Raw genomic sequence first — 13,393 nt, forward strand, 5'->3', positions numbered from 1 at the left:
CCCAGAAACTTGTTAAATTTTCATATGATGTGCATGTCAAATTCTCAGATGATATAAATGTTGGATAATGAAATCAAAATCCAAAAAGACCTTGACAGGCTAGGGCTATGATATGAAATATGTGAGATAAAATTAAGTCCTAGATGAAGATTGTAAGAAAAAAATACTTTTTTTTTTTTTTTTTTTGAGACAGAGTCCTGCTCTGTCGCCCAGGCTGGAGTGCAGTGGGGCAATCTCAGCTCAACACAACTTCCAGCTCCCAGGTTCAAGTGATTCTCATGCCTCAGCTTCCTGATTAGCTGGGATTACAGGTGTGGGCCACCACACCTGGCTGATTTTTTGTATTTTTAGTAGAGATGAGGTTTTACCATGTTGCCCAGGCTGGTCTTGAACTCCTGGCCTCAAGTAATCCACCTGCCTCGGCCTCCCAGAGTGCTGGAATACTGATGTGAGCCACTGCACCTGGCCAAGATTATTATTATTATTATTATTATTATTTTTTTTTTTTGAGACAGAGTCTCACTCTGTCACCCAGGCTGGAGTGCAGTGGCACGATCTCGGCTCACTGCAAGCTCCACGTCCCAGGTTCCTGCCATTCTTCTGCCTCAGCCTCCTGAGTAGCTGGGACTACAGGCGCCCACCACCATGCCCGGCTAATTTTTTGTATTTTTAATAGAGAAGGGGTTTCACCATGTTGGCCAGGATGGTCTCGATCTCCTGACCTTGTGATCCGCCTGCCTTGGCCTCCCAATGTGCTGAGATTACAGGCGTGAGCCACCGCGCCCGGCCTATTATTATTTTAAACAAAGACCAGCTTGGCTTTCCAGAAGTTTCTATGGATAAAAAAGAGAATTTTGGCCAGGCATCATGGCTTATGCCTGTAATCCCAGCACTTTGGGAGGCCGAGGCATGAGGATCACTTGAGTACAGGAGTTCAAGACCAGCCTGGGCAACACAGCAAGACCCTATCTCTACAAAAATAAAACAATTAGCTGGGTATGGTGGTGGGTGCCTATAGTCCCAGCTGCTCAGGAAGCTGAGGTGGGAGGACTGCTTGAGCCTAGGAGTTGGAGGCTGCAGTGAGCTATGATGACACCACTGCACCCCAGCCTGGGCAACAGAACGACCAAAAAAATTTTTTTAAATGAACTTTTAGCTGCCTCTAAGCTTAGTATGCCTAAAACAGTGTCTAGCACATTGCAATGTCCAGCTGCATTAGGAGAATGAAAATGTCCTAATAAAGACACTATGTAGACATACGTACTTCAAGATGGTGGGCACAGCTTTCCCATCATCAACTCTTCTTTCCCTGCTCCTCCTCACGTTTCTCCTAAGTGGTAGCACAGCTGCTACTACTATGGAGATAAGGATGGCTTTGGAACCCAGATAAACAATAAGGAAATGTAAAGCAGAAACAGACTCTATTTCCAACTCATTGGAGTGGCAGAAAACATTCTCAGGTGGGTATTGGAGGACAGCCTCAAGATTTGTGAAGAACTATAATTAGAAGTTATCAGGGCACCTAATGGCTCACTGTGCTACAATGCTAAAATAAATTCCCCTCTAATCATGATTACTACAGGATTTATCTAATCTATTTCCTATAGGAAATCAAGCTACTCCCAGGTACTTTATCAACTATTTTCTCATAATAAACCCTGTCCTGACAAAAGAAGATATTGTCATCCCTACAGTATAGATAAGAAATTGAGGCAAAGAAGTAAAGTGAATTGCCCTGGGTCACACAGAACTGGAATTAGAATTTAGCATCTAATCTTGGAGTGCACGACATGAGGTATAGGAAGAAGCATACTGAAATCACATTATAGCCGTCAGAAAAAGGCCTATTTACTTTAATCTCTGGGAGAAAGATTAATAGTATTTCCTTGGCACATGCCAAAGATGTTGAGTAGACATTTCAGATTCCACAGGCTCATTCTAATCCTTTTCCAAATACTTGGAAAGCCTTAGTTTGACCATTAGGAAGATACTGAAAATTAAATTTTTTCTTTAAAATTAAGGCAAATATTTGCTGGAAACTCCAGAAAAAGCAATTAATCCAGAAAATTGTATAGTACAGCCACATTGTTTCAGGTCAACTGGGGTGAGAAACTTTCAAGTAGGCATAAATCCAGAGAGCCAGCTCCCTCATCCCCCTTCCCACGACCCATTCCCAGCCCAACTTCATTGTCTAGGGCCTGGATAGATAAAGGTCAAGCGAACTCATGTTTTTAACTTTAAAAGTTCCACGCAAATGTAAGTTATTGTTATAATGATTTATATATCTGAACAAATTATTGAATGAATCCATGTTCATTAGAAAAACATAGAAAACAAAGTTGAGCAAAACAAAATAAAAAGCAACTACTATACAATCAAGCAGTAAGAGTCTTTTGTACCTATTTACAAATTGGTTATTTTGGTTTTTTAAAACTTTTTTGGAGACAGGGTCTCATTCTGTTGCCCAAGCTGGAGTGCAGTAGCACGATCATGGTTCACTGCAGCCTCAAACTCTTGGGCTGAAGTGATTCTACCACCTCAGCCTCCTGAGTAGCTGGGACTACAGGTACACGCCACCACACCTGGCTAATTATTTTCCTTTTTTTTTTTTTTGGTAGAAATGAGGTTTTGCTATGTTGCCCAGACTGGTCTCAAACTCCTGAGCTCAAGTGATGCTCCTATCTTGGCCTCCCGAAGTGCTGGTATTACAGGCATGAGCCACCTGATCTAGCCTACAAATTGGATATTTTCTAAGGCTCATCTCTTCGGTCAGGCCATAAGGAAATAAGCCAGAAGCTACAGACAACCACTAAGGTTCTACGTGTCATTTCCCATAAATTAAGTAGAGAAAATGGTGATTTATCCATGAAAAGCTATGTTTTATTCTCTTGACACATATCCCAGAAGAGAGAAGACCACTACTCAGTATACCTGGTGGTAAGAAGAAGAAATAACTTCCTAGTTGCATTTTATCAGTCTGAAAATCTGATGCCACAATTTTAGAATTATCTAATTCAGTGGTCCCCAACCTTTCTGGCACCAGGGACCTGTTTTGTGGAAGGTAATTATTCCATGGGAGGTGGGGCGGCTCAATGGTTTCAGATGAAACTGTTCCACCTCAGATCATCAGGCATTAGTAAGATTCTTATAAGAAGCATGCAACCTAGATCCTTCACATGCGCAGTTCACAACAGGGTCGCGCTCCTTGAGAATCTAATGCCACTGCTGATCTGACAGGAGGCAGAGCTTAGGCCATAGCGCTTGTTCACCCACGGCTCATCTCCTGGGGTCTGGTCCAGTCCCTAACAGGCCTGTACTGTGGCCTGTACTGGTCCATGGCCTGGGGACTGGGGACCCCTGATGTCACTCATTTACTTAGACCAGCAAATATCATGGCCAAAACTGACTGTCTATCTTTTTATCTATACATACACACAGTCTCATATACCGAAGGTCATGATTTTAAAATACATTTTGGTGGGATTCTTCCTTTCTCTCAGAGAAAAGAGATATACATTTAGAACCTATATAAGAGTAGGCCAAAGAATTGTTAATAATCAGCAAAAGATGAGTACGGTAGAATCTTTCCAAATAGTGGGCAATGTCAGTATTCGGAAGAGAAGCAAATTTCAATCCCTTTCTTTTTCTCATACTAAAATCATGCCATTACCTTTTTGTTTGCAGCCACACCATCCTCACAGTCGAGCACTGCACAATCTACATTCAGAGATGGGATCTTCTTTATTTTCTTTTCATCATTTCCAGGTACATAAAGCACTGCCCTCCGGGGGATGTACTTGTGACTGGATGAGGAACTATATCCAAGTCTGGGGACATCGGCTGCTAGAGACGCTTTCCTGCAAGACACATGATTAGGGTTAGTCCAGAATGAGATTTCTGTATTTATAAACTTGTGAAAAACTACATTTCAATGCAAAATTAAAACAGAACACATGGATAATCTTTGTTTTTTTTTTTTTGAGACAGGGTCTTGCTCTGTCACCCAGTTTGAAGTGCAGTGGTGTGATCTCAGCTCACTGCAACCTCCACCTCCAGGCTCAGGTGATCCTCCCACCTCAGCCTCCCCAGTAGCTGGGACTAAAGGTATGCACCACCATGCCTGGCTAATTTTTGTATTTTTTGCAGAGACGGGATTTTGTCACATTGCCCAGGCTGATCTTAAACTCCTAGGCTCAAGAGATCCATCTGCCTTGGCCTCCCAAAGTGCTGGGATTATAGGCACGAGCCACCATGCCTGGCTGGATAATCTTTTAAAATTACGGTGGAATACAATCACACACAAAAACTAAGAAAACAATAATAGCAGAAATAATCAATGAACTAAATGTTATTTTGGCTGAGGTTTAAAAAACAGATAGGACTGTCTACTGACATCTTCTGAGAGAAAGAGGGTATACATATTTCTTCCTGGAAAACATTTTTTTTTTTTTTTTGAGGCGGAGTCTCGCTCTGTCACCGGGACTGGAGTGCAGTGGCCGGATCTCAGCTCACTGCAAGCTCTGCCTCCCGGGTTTATGCCATTCTCCTGCCTCAGCCTCTGGAGTAGCTGGGACTACAGGTGCCCGCCACCTCGCCCGGCTAGTTTTTTTTGTATTTTTAGTAGAGACAGGGTTTCACCGTGTTAGCCAGGATGGTCTCGATCTCCTGACCTCGTGATCCGCCCGTCTCGGCCTCCCAGAGTGCTGGGATTACAGGCTTGAGCCACCGCGCCCGGCCCTGGAAAACATTTCTAGTATTGTTATACTGTCCAGATAGCATCCGTGGAGAAAAAAGGGAAGCAAATGTCTCCAAAAGGTACTGTACAAAACAATAATATTATCTACAATTATACATACAAGTAAAAAAGTAGAAAAAAAAAAAAAAAAAAAACTAAAGAAGCATTAGTCTATGGCCCTTGCCCTGCCAATACATCTTTTAAAGGAGGTATATCAGTGATTCACATCCAATTTTAACAAGACAAGATAGACTGATTCTTTTTTTTTTTTTTTTTTGAGGCGGAGTCTCGCTGTCTCCCAGGCTGGAGTGCAGTGACCGGATCTCAGCTCACTGCAAGCTCCGCCTCCCGGGTTTACGCCATTCTCCTGCCTCAGCCTCCTGAGTAGCTGGGACTACAGGCGCCGGCCACCTCACCCGGCTAGTTTTTTGTATTTTTTAGTAGAGACGGGGTTTCACTGTGTTAGCCAGGATGGTCTCGATCTCCTGACCTCGTGATCCGACCGTCTCGGCCTCCCAAAGTGCTGGGATTACAGGCGTGAGCCACCACGCCCGGCCCTAGACTGATTCTTTTTAAGTGAGTAGGAAGGACAGTGAATGCCTCTGTAATTGTAGGCAAGTTAATTACTGGTAACTTCGGATTCTTCATCTATAAAAATAATACTCATTTTGTAGGTTGTTGAGAAGATTAAGTTAAAGGAAATAATGAACATGAAGCACTTAGACAAAGCCTGGCAGATATTTTAGCTACTTGAAATGGTGGTGGGCGTAGCAGGAGTACCAGCAGCTGCTGTTGTTATTAATGGAGAATCTCTAGCTGTCAGCAGCCCTGGCCTGCTTCTAAACTATGCTCTTGCTTTCCCTTGCCTACCATACCAAGTTCAGTCTCTGTCAGAAATAAAAGGTGTTGGCCAGAAGCTCCTTTGGCTTACTACTGCCCTTGCCTGGTCCATAGTTCATCCTGTAAAAACCATGCTTTAGGGCTGGGCACGGTGGCTCAAGCCTGTAATCCCAGCACTTTGGGAGGCCGAGACGGGCAGATCACCAGGTCAGGAGACTGAGACCATCCTGGCTAACCTGGTGAAACCCCGTCTCTACTAAAAAATACAAAAAAACTAACCAGGCGAGGTGGCGGGAGCCTGTAGTCCCAGCTACTGGGAGGCTGAGGCAGGAGAATGGCGTGAACCCGGGAGGCGGAGCTTGCAGTGAGCCGAGATCCGGCCACTTCACTCCAGCCTGGGCGACGGAGCAAGACTCCGTCTCAAAAAAAAAAAAAAAGAAAGAAAAAAGAAAAAGAAAGAAAAGTTAAAACCCTAGCAAACTGATGTTTTACTCTCCCTAGATAAACAGCATGATCTTAAAATATATATATATATATATATATATATATATTTTTTTTTTTTTTTTTTTTTTTTTCAGCTATATTCCTCATGAAAACTCTGGACATCAGTAGTTAAAACTACCAAATACTTTGCACGGTTGTAACATTTCACCATGATCAGTGTGCTTGTGACTTAATGTATCTAAAGAAAAATGTATCTCAAGAAAAATGTATCTCACTGTCTTCTGGGGCCTTGCAAGTTTGTGTGGGGGCCCTCATTTCTTCTTGTAGCCAACCTTACCGTAAGGAACTCTAAAACTTGAGTCTGGGTGGGGAGGGGGGAGTGGGGAGGGATAGCATTAGGAGATATACCTAATGTAAATGACGAGTTAATGGGTGCAGGACACCAACGTGGCACATGTATACAAATGTAACAAACCTGCATGTTGTGCACATGTACCCTAGAACTTAAAGTATAATAAAAAAAAACAAAAAAACAAAATAAAAACTTGAGTCTGGGTCTTATTTTGCCACAACATAAGCACTGTAACATGTGAGGTATGGTGAGATAGAGATGGATTTTAAAAGTGTACATGGCTTATGAAGCATTTCATTTAATATAAAACATATTATGGCCAGCTAATTGAAGAGTGCCTGAAATATCTGTCATCGTTTTTCATTGATTGAAAGTATCTGGTTTATCTAAAAATAGGGAAAAAAACATAACGATGTAACAGCAACAACCACATTTTACTTATCATTCACACTGGAGACTAGAATTTGCAACATATACATTTCCCTAAAAATACCAAGAAATGTTTGGGGCAAATTCTCTGCTCATCAGGATTTAATGTAACTACACATGTGAAAATCTAAGAGAGGGGGAAGATGGTGGAGCAGAAAGCACCAGCAATCTTCCCCACCCAGACAACTGCATTAGCAAAATCTCCCTGCTGTAACTATTTTGAAACTATTTTGGAATCTATTGAAGGCTTGCAACTTCTAAGGGAAGGCATGGATATTAAATAGTAGTTAATTTTGGTCCATTTCAGCTCTTAGCAGAGTAGCAGCTACCCATCCCCCACCTCTCAGTCACATGGTAGGCAGCTGTGCCCATGTTCCCGGAGCAAACTGCACATAGCTTGAGGGAGCCAGGGTGGGCAGAAAGACCCTGACCCTCCAAATATCAAGGATCTGTGCTCTGATCACTGATTGCTGGTTCTGATCACAGAAGTGCAGACAAAGAGGCTGAGAGCCACTGTTATTATATCTCCCTCCAATGTTGCAAGCCCCTCTCCCTTGGGCTCAAGTGACCTCCAGGTAATTTAAAGGGCCAGCACCTCCCCCATTACTTTTTTGCTTTTTTCCCTTTTAGAAGTCAGATATTAAAGACTAGGACATTCAAAAACAAACATACATATAGGGGAAAATAGAAATGACCATGGATGCCCAGAGGAAGGCTCAGAAAAGACCTGAGAAGCCAGGAGTGCTAGCTCATGCCTGTAATTCTAGCACTTTGGGAGGCCAAGGCAGGGAGATCACCTGAGGACGGAGTTTGAGACCAGCCTAGTCAACATGGTGAAACAATGTTTCTACGAAAAATACAAAAACTTACCCGGGCGTGGTGGCACATGCCTGTAATCCCAGCTACTTGGGTGGCTGAGGCACAAGAATTGCTTGAACCTGGGAGGTGGAGGCTGCAGTGAGCCGAGATGGCGCCACTGTACTCCAGCCTGGGTGACAGAGTGAGATTCTGTCTTAAAAAAAAAAAAAAAAAAAAAAAGAGGTTGGGCGCAGTGGCTCATGCCTGTAATCCCAGCACTTTGGGAGGCTGAAGCTGGCGGATCACGAGGTCAGGAGCTTGAGACGAGCCTAGACAACATGGTGAAACCCCATCTGTACTAAAAATTCAAAAATCAGCGGGGCATGGTGGCAGGTGCCTGTAATCCTAGCTACTCGGGAGGCTGAGGCAGGAGAATCACTTGAATTCGGGAAGCGGAGGTTGCAGTGAGCTGAGATCACGCTGTTTACACTGCAGCCTGGGTGACAGAGCAAGACTCTGTCAAAAAAAAAAAACAAAAAAAAAAAAAAACAAAAAACAGAAAGAAAGAAAAAGAAAAGACTTGAGGAGACCTTACATTTATACCTCAGGCTTATAGTATCCTCACCATATACACAGTATACAACCATCAAACAAGTAAACAAAAACAGTGAACCCAGGGGAGGGGGAGAATCTGATTTCTAGATACCACACTGTTAGATTCAAACGTTCGCTTTTCAACAACAAAAAAAATCACAAGACATGTGAAGAAAAAGGAAAATATGGCCCAGTCAAAGGACGAAAAATAAGTCAACAGAAACAGTCCCTGAAAGAGACCTGATGGCAAAGACTTTAAAACAACTGTCTAAAAGATGCTCAAAGAACTAAAGGAAGAAGTAAAGAACATCAAGATAACGACATATGAACAAAATGGAAATATCAATAAAGAGACAGAAAATTTAAAAAGATACTATAAACCCCAGAACTGAAAAGTACAATCATCGAAATGAAAAATTCACTAGAGGGATTCAAAGGCAGATTTGGCAGGCAGAAGAAAGAATTAGCAAACTTGAAGAGAGGACAATGGAAATTATCAAGTCTGAGGAACAGAAAAAAGACTGAAGAGAAGTGAACAGAGCCTAAAGGACTTGTGGGACACCATCAAGCAGACACACACACACTCTGGAAATTCCAGAAGGATAAGGAGAGAGGAAAGTGTGGCAAGAATATTTTGAAAAGGGTGGCCGGGCGTGGTGGTTCAAGCCTGTAATCCCAGCACTTTGGGAGGCCCAGACGGGCGAATCACAAGGTCAGGAGATGGAGACCATCCCGGCTAACACGGTGAAACCCCGTCTCTACTAAAGAATACAAAAAATTAGCCGGGCGAGGTGGTGGGCGCCTGTAGTCCCGGCTACTCGGGAGGCTGAGGCAGGAGAATGGCGTAAACCCAGGAGGCGGAGCTTGCAGTGAGCTGAGATCCAGCCATTGCACTCCAGCCTGGGCGACAGAGCGAGACTCTGTCTCAAAAAAAAAAAAAAAAAAAAAAAAAAAAAAAAAAAAAGAATATTTTGAAAAGATAATGGCTGAAAACTCTCCAAATTTGGTGAAAGACTTGAATACAAACATCCAAGAAGTTAAATGAATTCCAGGTAAGATGAACTCAAAGACACACACACCTAGACACATTAAAATAAAACTTTTAAAAGTGAAAGACTTCCAGTTCTGAAATGGTGGCATAAAAGTAAGCCGACTTTAGTACCCACCCCTCTCCAGCAGAAAAATAAAAACAAATATAATATACAGCACTGAAATTATTACCAGAAGGACCTCAGAACTCAAATATGAAGATGAGACAGTTCCTAGGACCCCAGAAAAAACCCTGAGCAGATGGTTAGACAATTGGATTTCTAAGTCCATAACAACACTCCCCACATTATGACAACCACCAGGCATGCAAAAACGTTTTCTCCAACTCACTGTTTCTACACTGGAAAAAGTGTAATTGAGGTGGACATTCAGCTTCTCCACCATCTTGGGTTCCCTGGCAGGAGGCTGGCCCTGCCTTAATCCATGGAAAACATCCCAAGTGCCTGAAGGGAGAAATATCCCTGAGAAAAGACAGAGGCAAAGCAGGGAGGTGGGACTACCATCCCCAGCTCTGCAATCTCTGTTCTGTAACTCAGCAAAAGGAGATGCCAAAGCAGAGTGGCTGTTTAGAAGCACCACGCTGTAGGAGGTTTGTCCCACAGATCCCCTGGGCATGGACCCCTAGCCAGCCTTCCCACACTGCCAGGAAAACCCCCCGGGGATCTCCTCCATTCAGGAAGAGCCGCTTTCTCGTAGTTTACTAAGAGCTGAGGTGAACCTGGGTTTAAGGCTCCACCTAGAGCCGAAAAGGAGGCAGTGACCCAGCAACAAAAAGCCTCTAAGCAAATGTATCCAATAAAATACAAAAACAAGCCAGCCAGAGAAGACTGGATTAAATGACTAATCCTTCAATGCAAAGACGTACACATCAACAGGAAACAACAGCAAACAGGGAATCACGATCTCCCCAAATGGACATAGCAAGGAACCAGTAACTGACTCTAAATCAGAGGATGATATATAAGTTCTCTAACCAAGAATTCAGAACAGAAGTTCTAAGGAAACTCAGTGATCTTTAAGATAACACAGAAAAGCAGTTCAGAAATTTATCAGATAAACTGAGCAAAGAGGTTGAAATAATAAAAAGAAATCAAACAAATCTTAGAACTGAGAAATATGTTTGCAGAGCTGAAGAATTCTTTAGAGGCTTTCAACAGAAAAAATGGATTAAGCAGAGGTAAAAATCATTGAGCTTGAAGATAGGCTATTTGAAAATACATAAAGAAGAAAAAAATCTTTAAAAAATCAGAATCAACAAAGATTGCTCACAAGATACAGAAAATTACCTCAAAAGACCAAATTTGCCAGATGAGTTGGTTCATGCTTGTAATCCCAGCACTTTGGGAGGCTGAAGCAGGAGGATCACTTGAAGGCAGGAGTTCAAGACTAGCCTGGGCAACATAGTGAGACCCTCTCTCTACAAAAAATAAAAACACTAGCAGGGCATGGTGGTGCATGCCTGTAGTCCCAGTCATGCAGGAGGTTGAGGTGGGAGGATTGCCTGAACCCAGGAGTTTGAGACTGCAGTGAGCTATGATCACACCACTGCAATCTAGCCCAGGTGACAGAGTGAGAACCTGTCTTAAAAAAAAAAAAAGCCGGGCGCGGTGGCTCAAGCCTGTAATCCCAGCACTTTGGGAGGCTGAGACGGGCGGATCACGAGGTCAGGAGATCAAGACCATCCTGGCTAACATGGTGAAACCCAGTCTCTACTAAAAAATACAAAAAACTAGCCGGGAGAGGTGGCAGGCGCCTGTAGTCCCAGCTACTCAGGAGGCTGAGGCAGGAGAATGGCGTGAACCTGGGAGTCGGAGCTTGCAGTGAGCTGAGATCCGGCCACTGTACTCCAGCCTGGGCGGCAGAGCGAGACTCCGTCTAAAAAAAAAAAAAAAAACATACCTCAAAATATAAGGGTCATATATGACAAACCCAAGGCTAACATCATCCTGAACAGGGAGAAATTGAGGACTTTCCTCTAAAATCTAGAACAAGACAGGGACGCCCACTTTTGCCACTTGTATTCAATATAATACTGGAAGATCCTGACCAGAGCAATTAGGCAAGAGAAAAAAATAAAGGGTATCCAAACTGGAAAGGAAGAAGTCAAATTAGCCTTGTTCACAAATAACATGATCTTATACTTAGAAAAACTTAGAGATTACACCAAACAACTGCTAGAACTGATAAACTAATTCAGTAAAGTTGCAGAATACAAAATCAACATACAGAAATCAGTAGCATTTATGTACAACAGCAGTGAACAATACGAAAAAGATATCAATAAGGCAATTCTATTTATAATAGCTATAAATGATATTAAAAACCTAGCAACCAAATTTAACCAAAGAAATAAAAGATCTCTACAAGGAAAACTATAAAACACCAATGAAAGAAATTGGGGAGGACACATCAAAAAAATGGAAAGATATTCTAATCTATGCTCACAGCTTTAATATCATTAAAATGACAATACTACTCAGAGCAGTTTACAAATTCAATGCAATCCCTATCAAAATACCAATGATATTCTTCATAGAAAGGGAAAAATGTTCTAAAATTTATATGGAACCACAAGAGACTTCGAATAGTCAAAGCAATCCTGAACAAAACAAACAAAGCTGGAAGCATCACACTACCTGACTTCAAAATTTACTACAAAGTTATCATAACCAAACCAGCATGGTACCAGCATAAAAACAGACACAGACACATAGACCAGTGGAACAGAATAGAGAAACCAAATATAAATCCATGCATTTATGAGCAACTCATCTTTGACAAAGGCTCCACAAACATGCAGTGAGGAAAGAACTGTCTCTTCAGTGGTGCTGGGAAAACTGGATAAACACACTCAGAAGGATGAAACTAGACCTCTATCTCTCACCATACACAGAAATCAAGTAAAAATGGATCAAAGACTTAAATCTAAGACCTGAAACTTTGAAACTACTAGAAAAAAAAGCACTCGGGAAATGCTCCAGGACATTGGTCTGGCCAAAAATTTTTGTGTAAGACCGCAAAAGCACAGGCAACCAAAGCAAAAAAGACAAATGGGATTACATTAAGCTAAAAAAAACTTCTGCACAGCAAAGGAAACAATAAAAGAAATGAAGAGACAATCTGCTGAATGTGAGAAAATATTTAGAAACTATTCAACTGATGAGAAATTAATAACCAGAATATATAAGGAGCTAAAATGACTCAACAGTAAAAAACAAAAAATCCAATTTAAAAACAGACAAAACGTCTAAACAGACATTTCTGAAATGAAGACATACAAATGGTCATCAAGTATATGAAAAAACGGTAATATCACTCATCATCAGAGGAATGCAAATCAAAACTACAGTAAGATATCATCTCGCCCCCGTTGAAACAGCTTTGATCCAAAAGATGGTCAGTAACGAGTGCTGGTGAGGATGTGGAGAAAAGGGAACCCTTGTATATTGTTGATGAAAATGTAAATTAGTACAGCCACTATGGAGAACAGTATTGAGGTTCCTCAAAGAAACTAAAAAGAGAACTACCATATGATCCAGCAATTCTACTACTGGGTATATATCCAAAAGAAAGGAAATGAATATATCAAAATGAGTATATTCACTCCTAATGTTCACTGCTGCCCTCTTCATAATAGTCAAAATATGGAACCAATCAAAGTGTCTATCAATGGATAAAGAAACTGTTATGTGAATGTGTGTGTGTAAAATTCACCATAAAAAGAATGAAATCCTGTCATTTGCAGCAACATGGATGGTACTGGAGGTCATTATGTTAAGTGAAGTAAGTCAAGCACTGAAAGACAAATATTGCATGTTGTCACTCATATGTGGGAGCTAAAAATACAAATCTTGTGAAGATAGAAAATATTAACAGTTGCCAGAGGCTAAGAAGGATAGAGGAAAAGGGGGTATGAAGAGAAGTTGATTATGGGTATAAATGCATGGTTTGATAAAGAAGTAAGACCTAGTGTTAAACAGATCACTAGGGTGACTATAGTTTATAATAATCTATTGTATATTTCCAAATAGCTAGAAGAACTGAAATGATTCCAGCATAAAGAATAGACAAATATTTAAAGTGATAGATACCCTGAGTATGGTGCTTTGATCTTTACAAATTATATGACTGGTTGGGCGTGGTGGCTCATG

The 13,393-nt window shown here is 41.7% G+C and overlaps 1 protein-coding gene across 3 annotated transcripts in view; it reads right to left on the minus strand.

The window, feature by feature from the left end:
• The window catches only part of CLYBL (citrate lyase beta like), a 298,831-nt gene that overhangs the window by 120,056 nt on the left and 165,382 nt on the right, over positions 1-13,393 (minus strand). For all 3 annotated transcript variants that reach the window (XR_002732819.2, XM_031934942.1, XM_023218021.2), the window contains exon 2: positions 3,671-3,857. Coding sequence is in view for 2 of the 3 variants with exons in the window: in XM_031934942.1 (XP_031790802.1) it covers positions 3,671-3,857 (187 nt within the window). In the remaining variant the exon portion in view is untranslated. The remainder of the gene's footprint in view (positions 1-3,670; positions 3,858-13,393) is intronic.

This window comes from Piliocolobus tephrosceles, chromosome X (genome assembly GCF_002776525.5).
Source record: "Piliocolobus tephrosceles isolate RC106 chromosome X, ASM277652v3, whole genome shotgun sequence".
NCBI lineage: Eukaryota > Metazoa > Chordata > Mammalia > Primates > Cercopithecidae > Piliocolobus > Piliocolobus tephrosceles.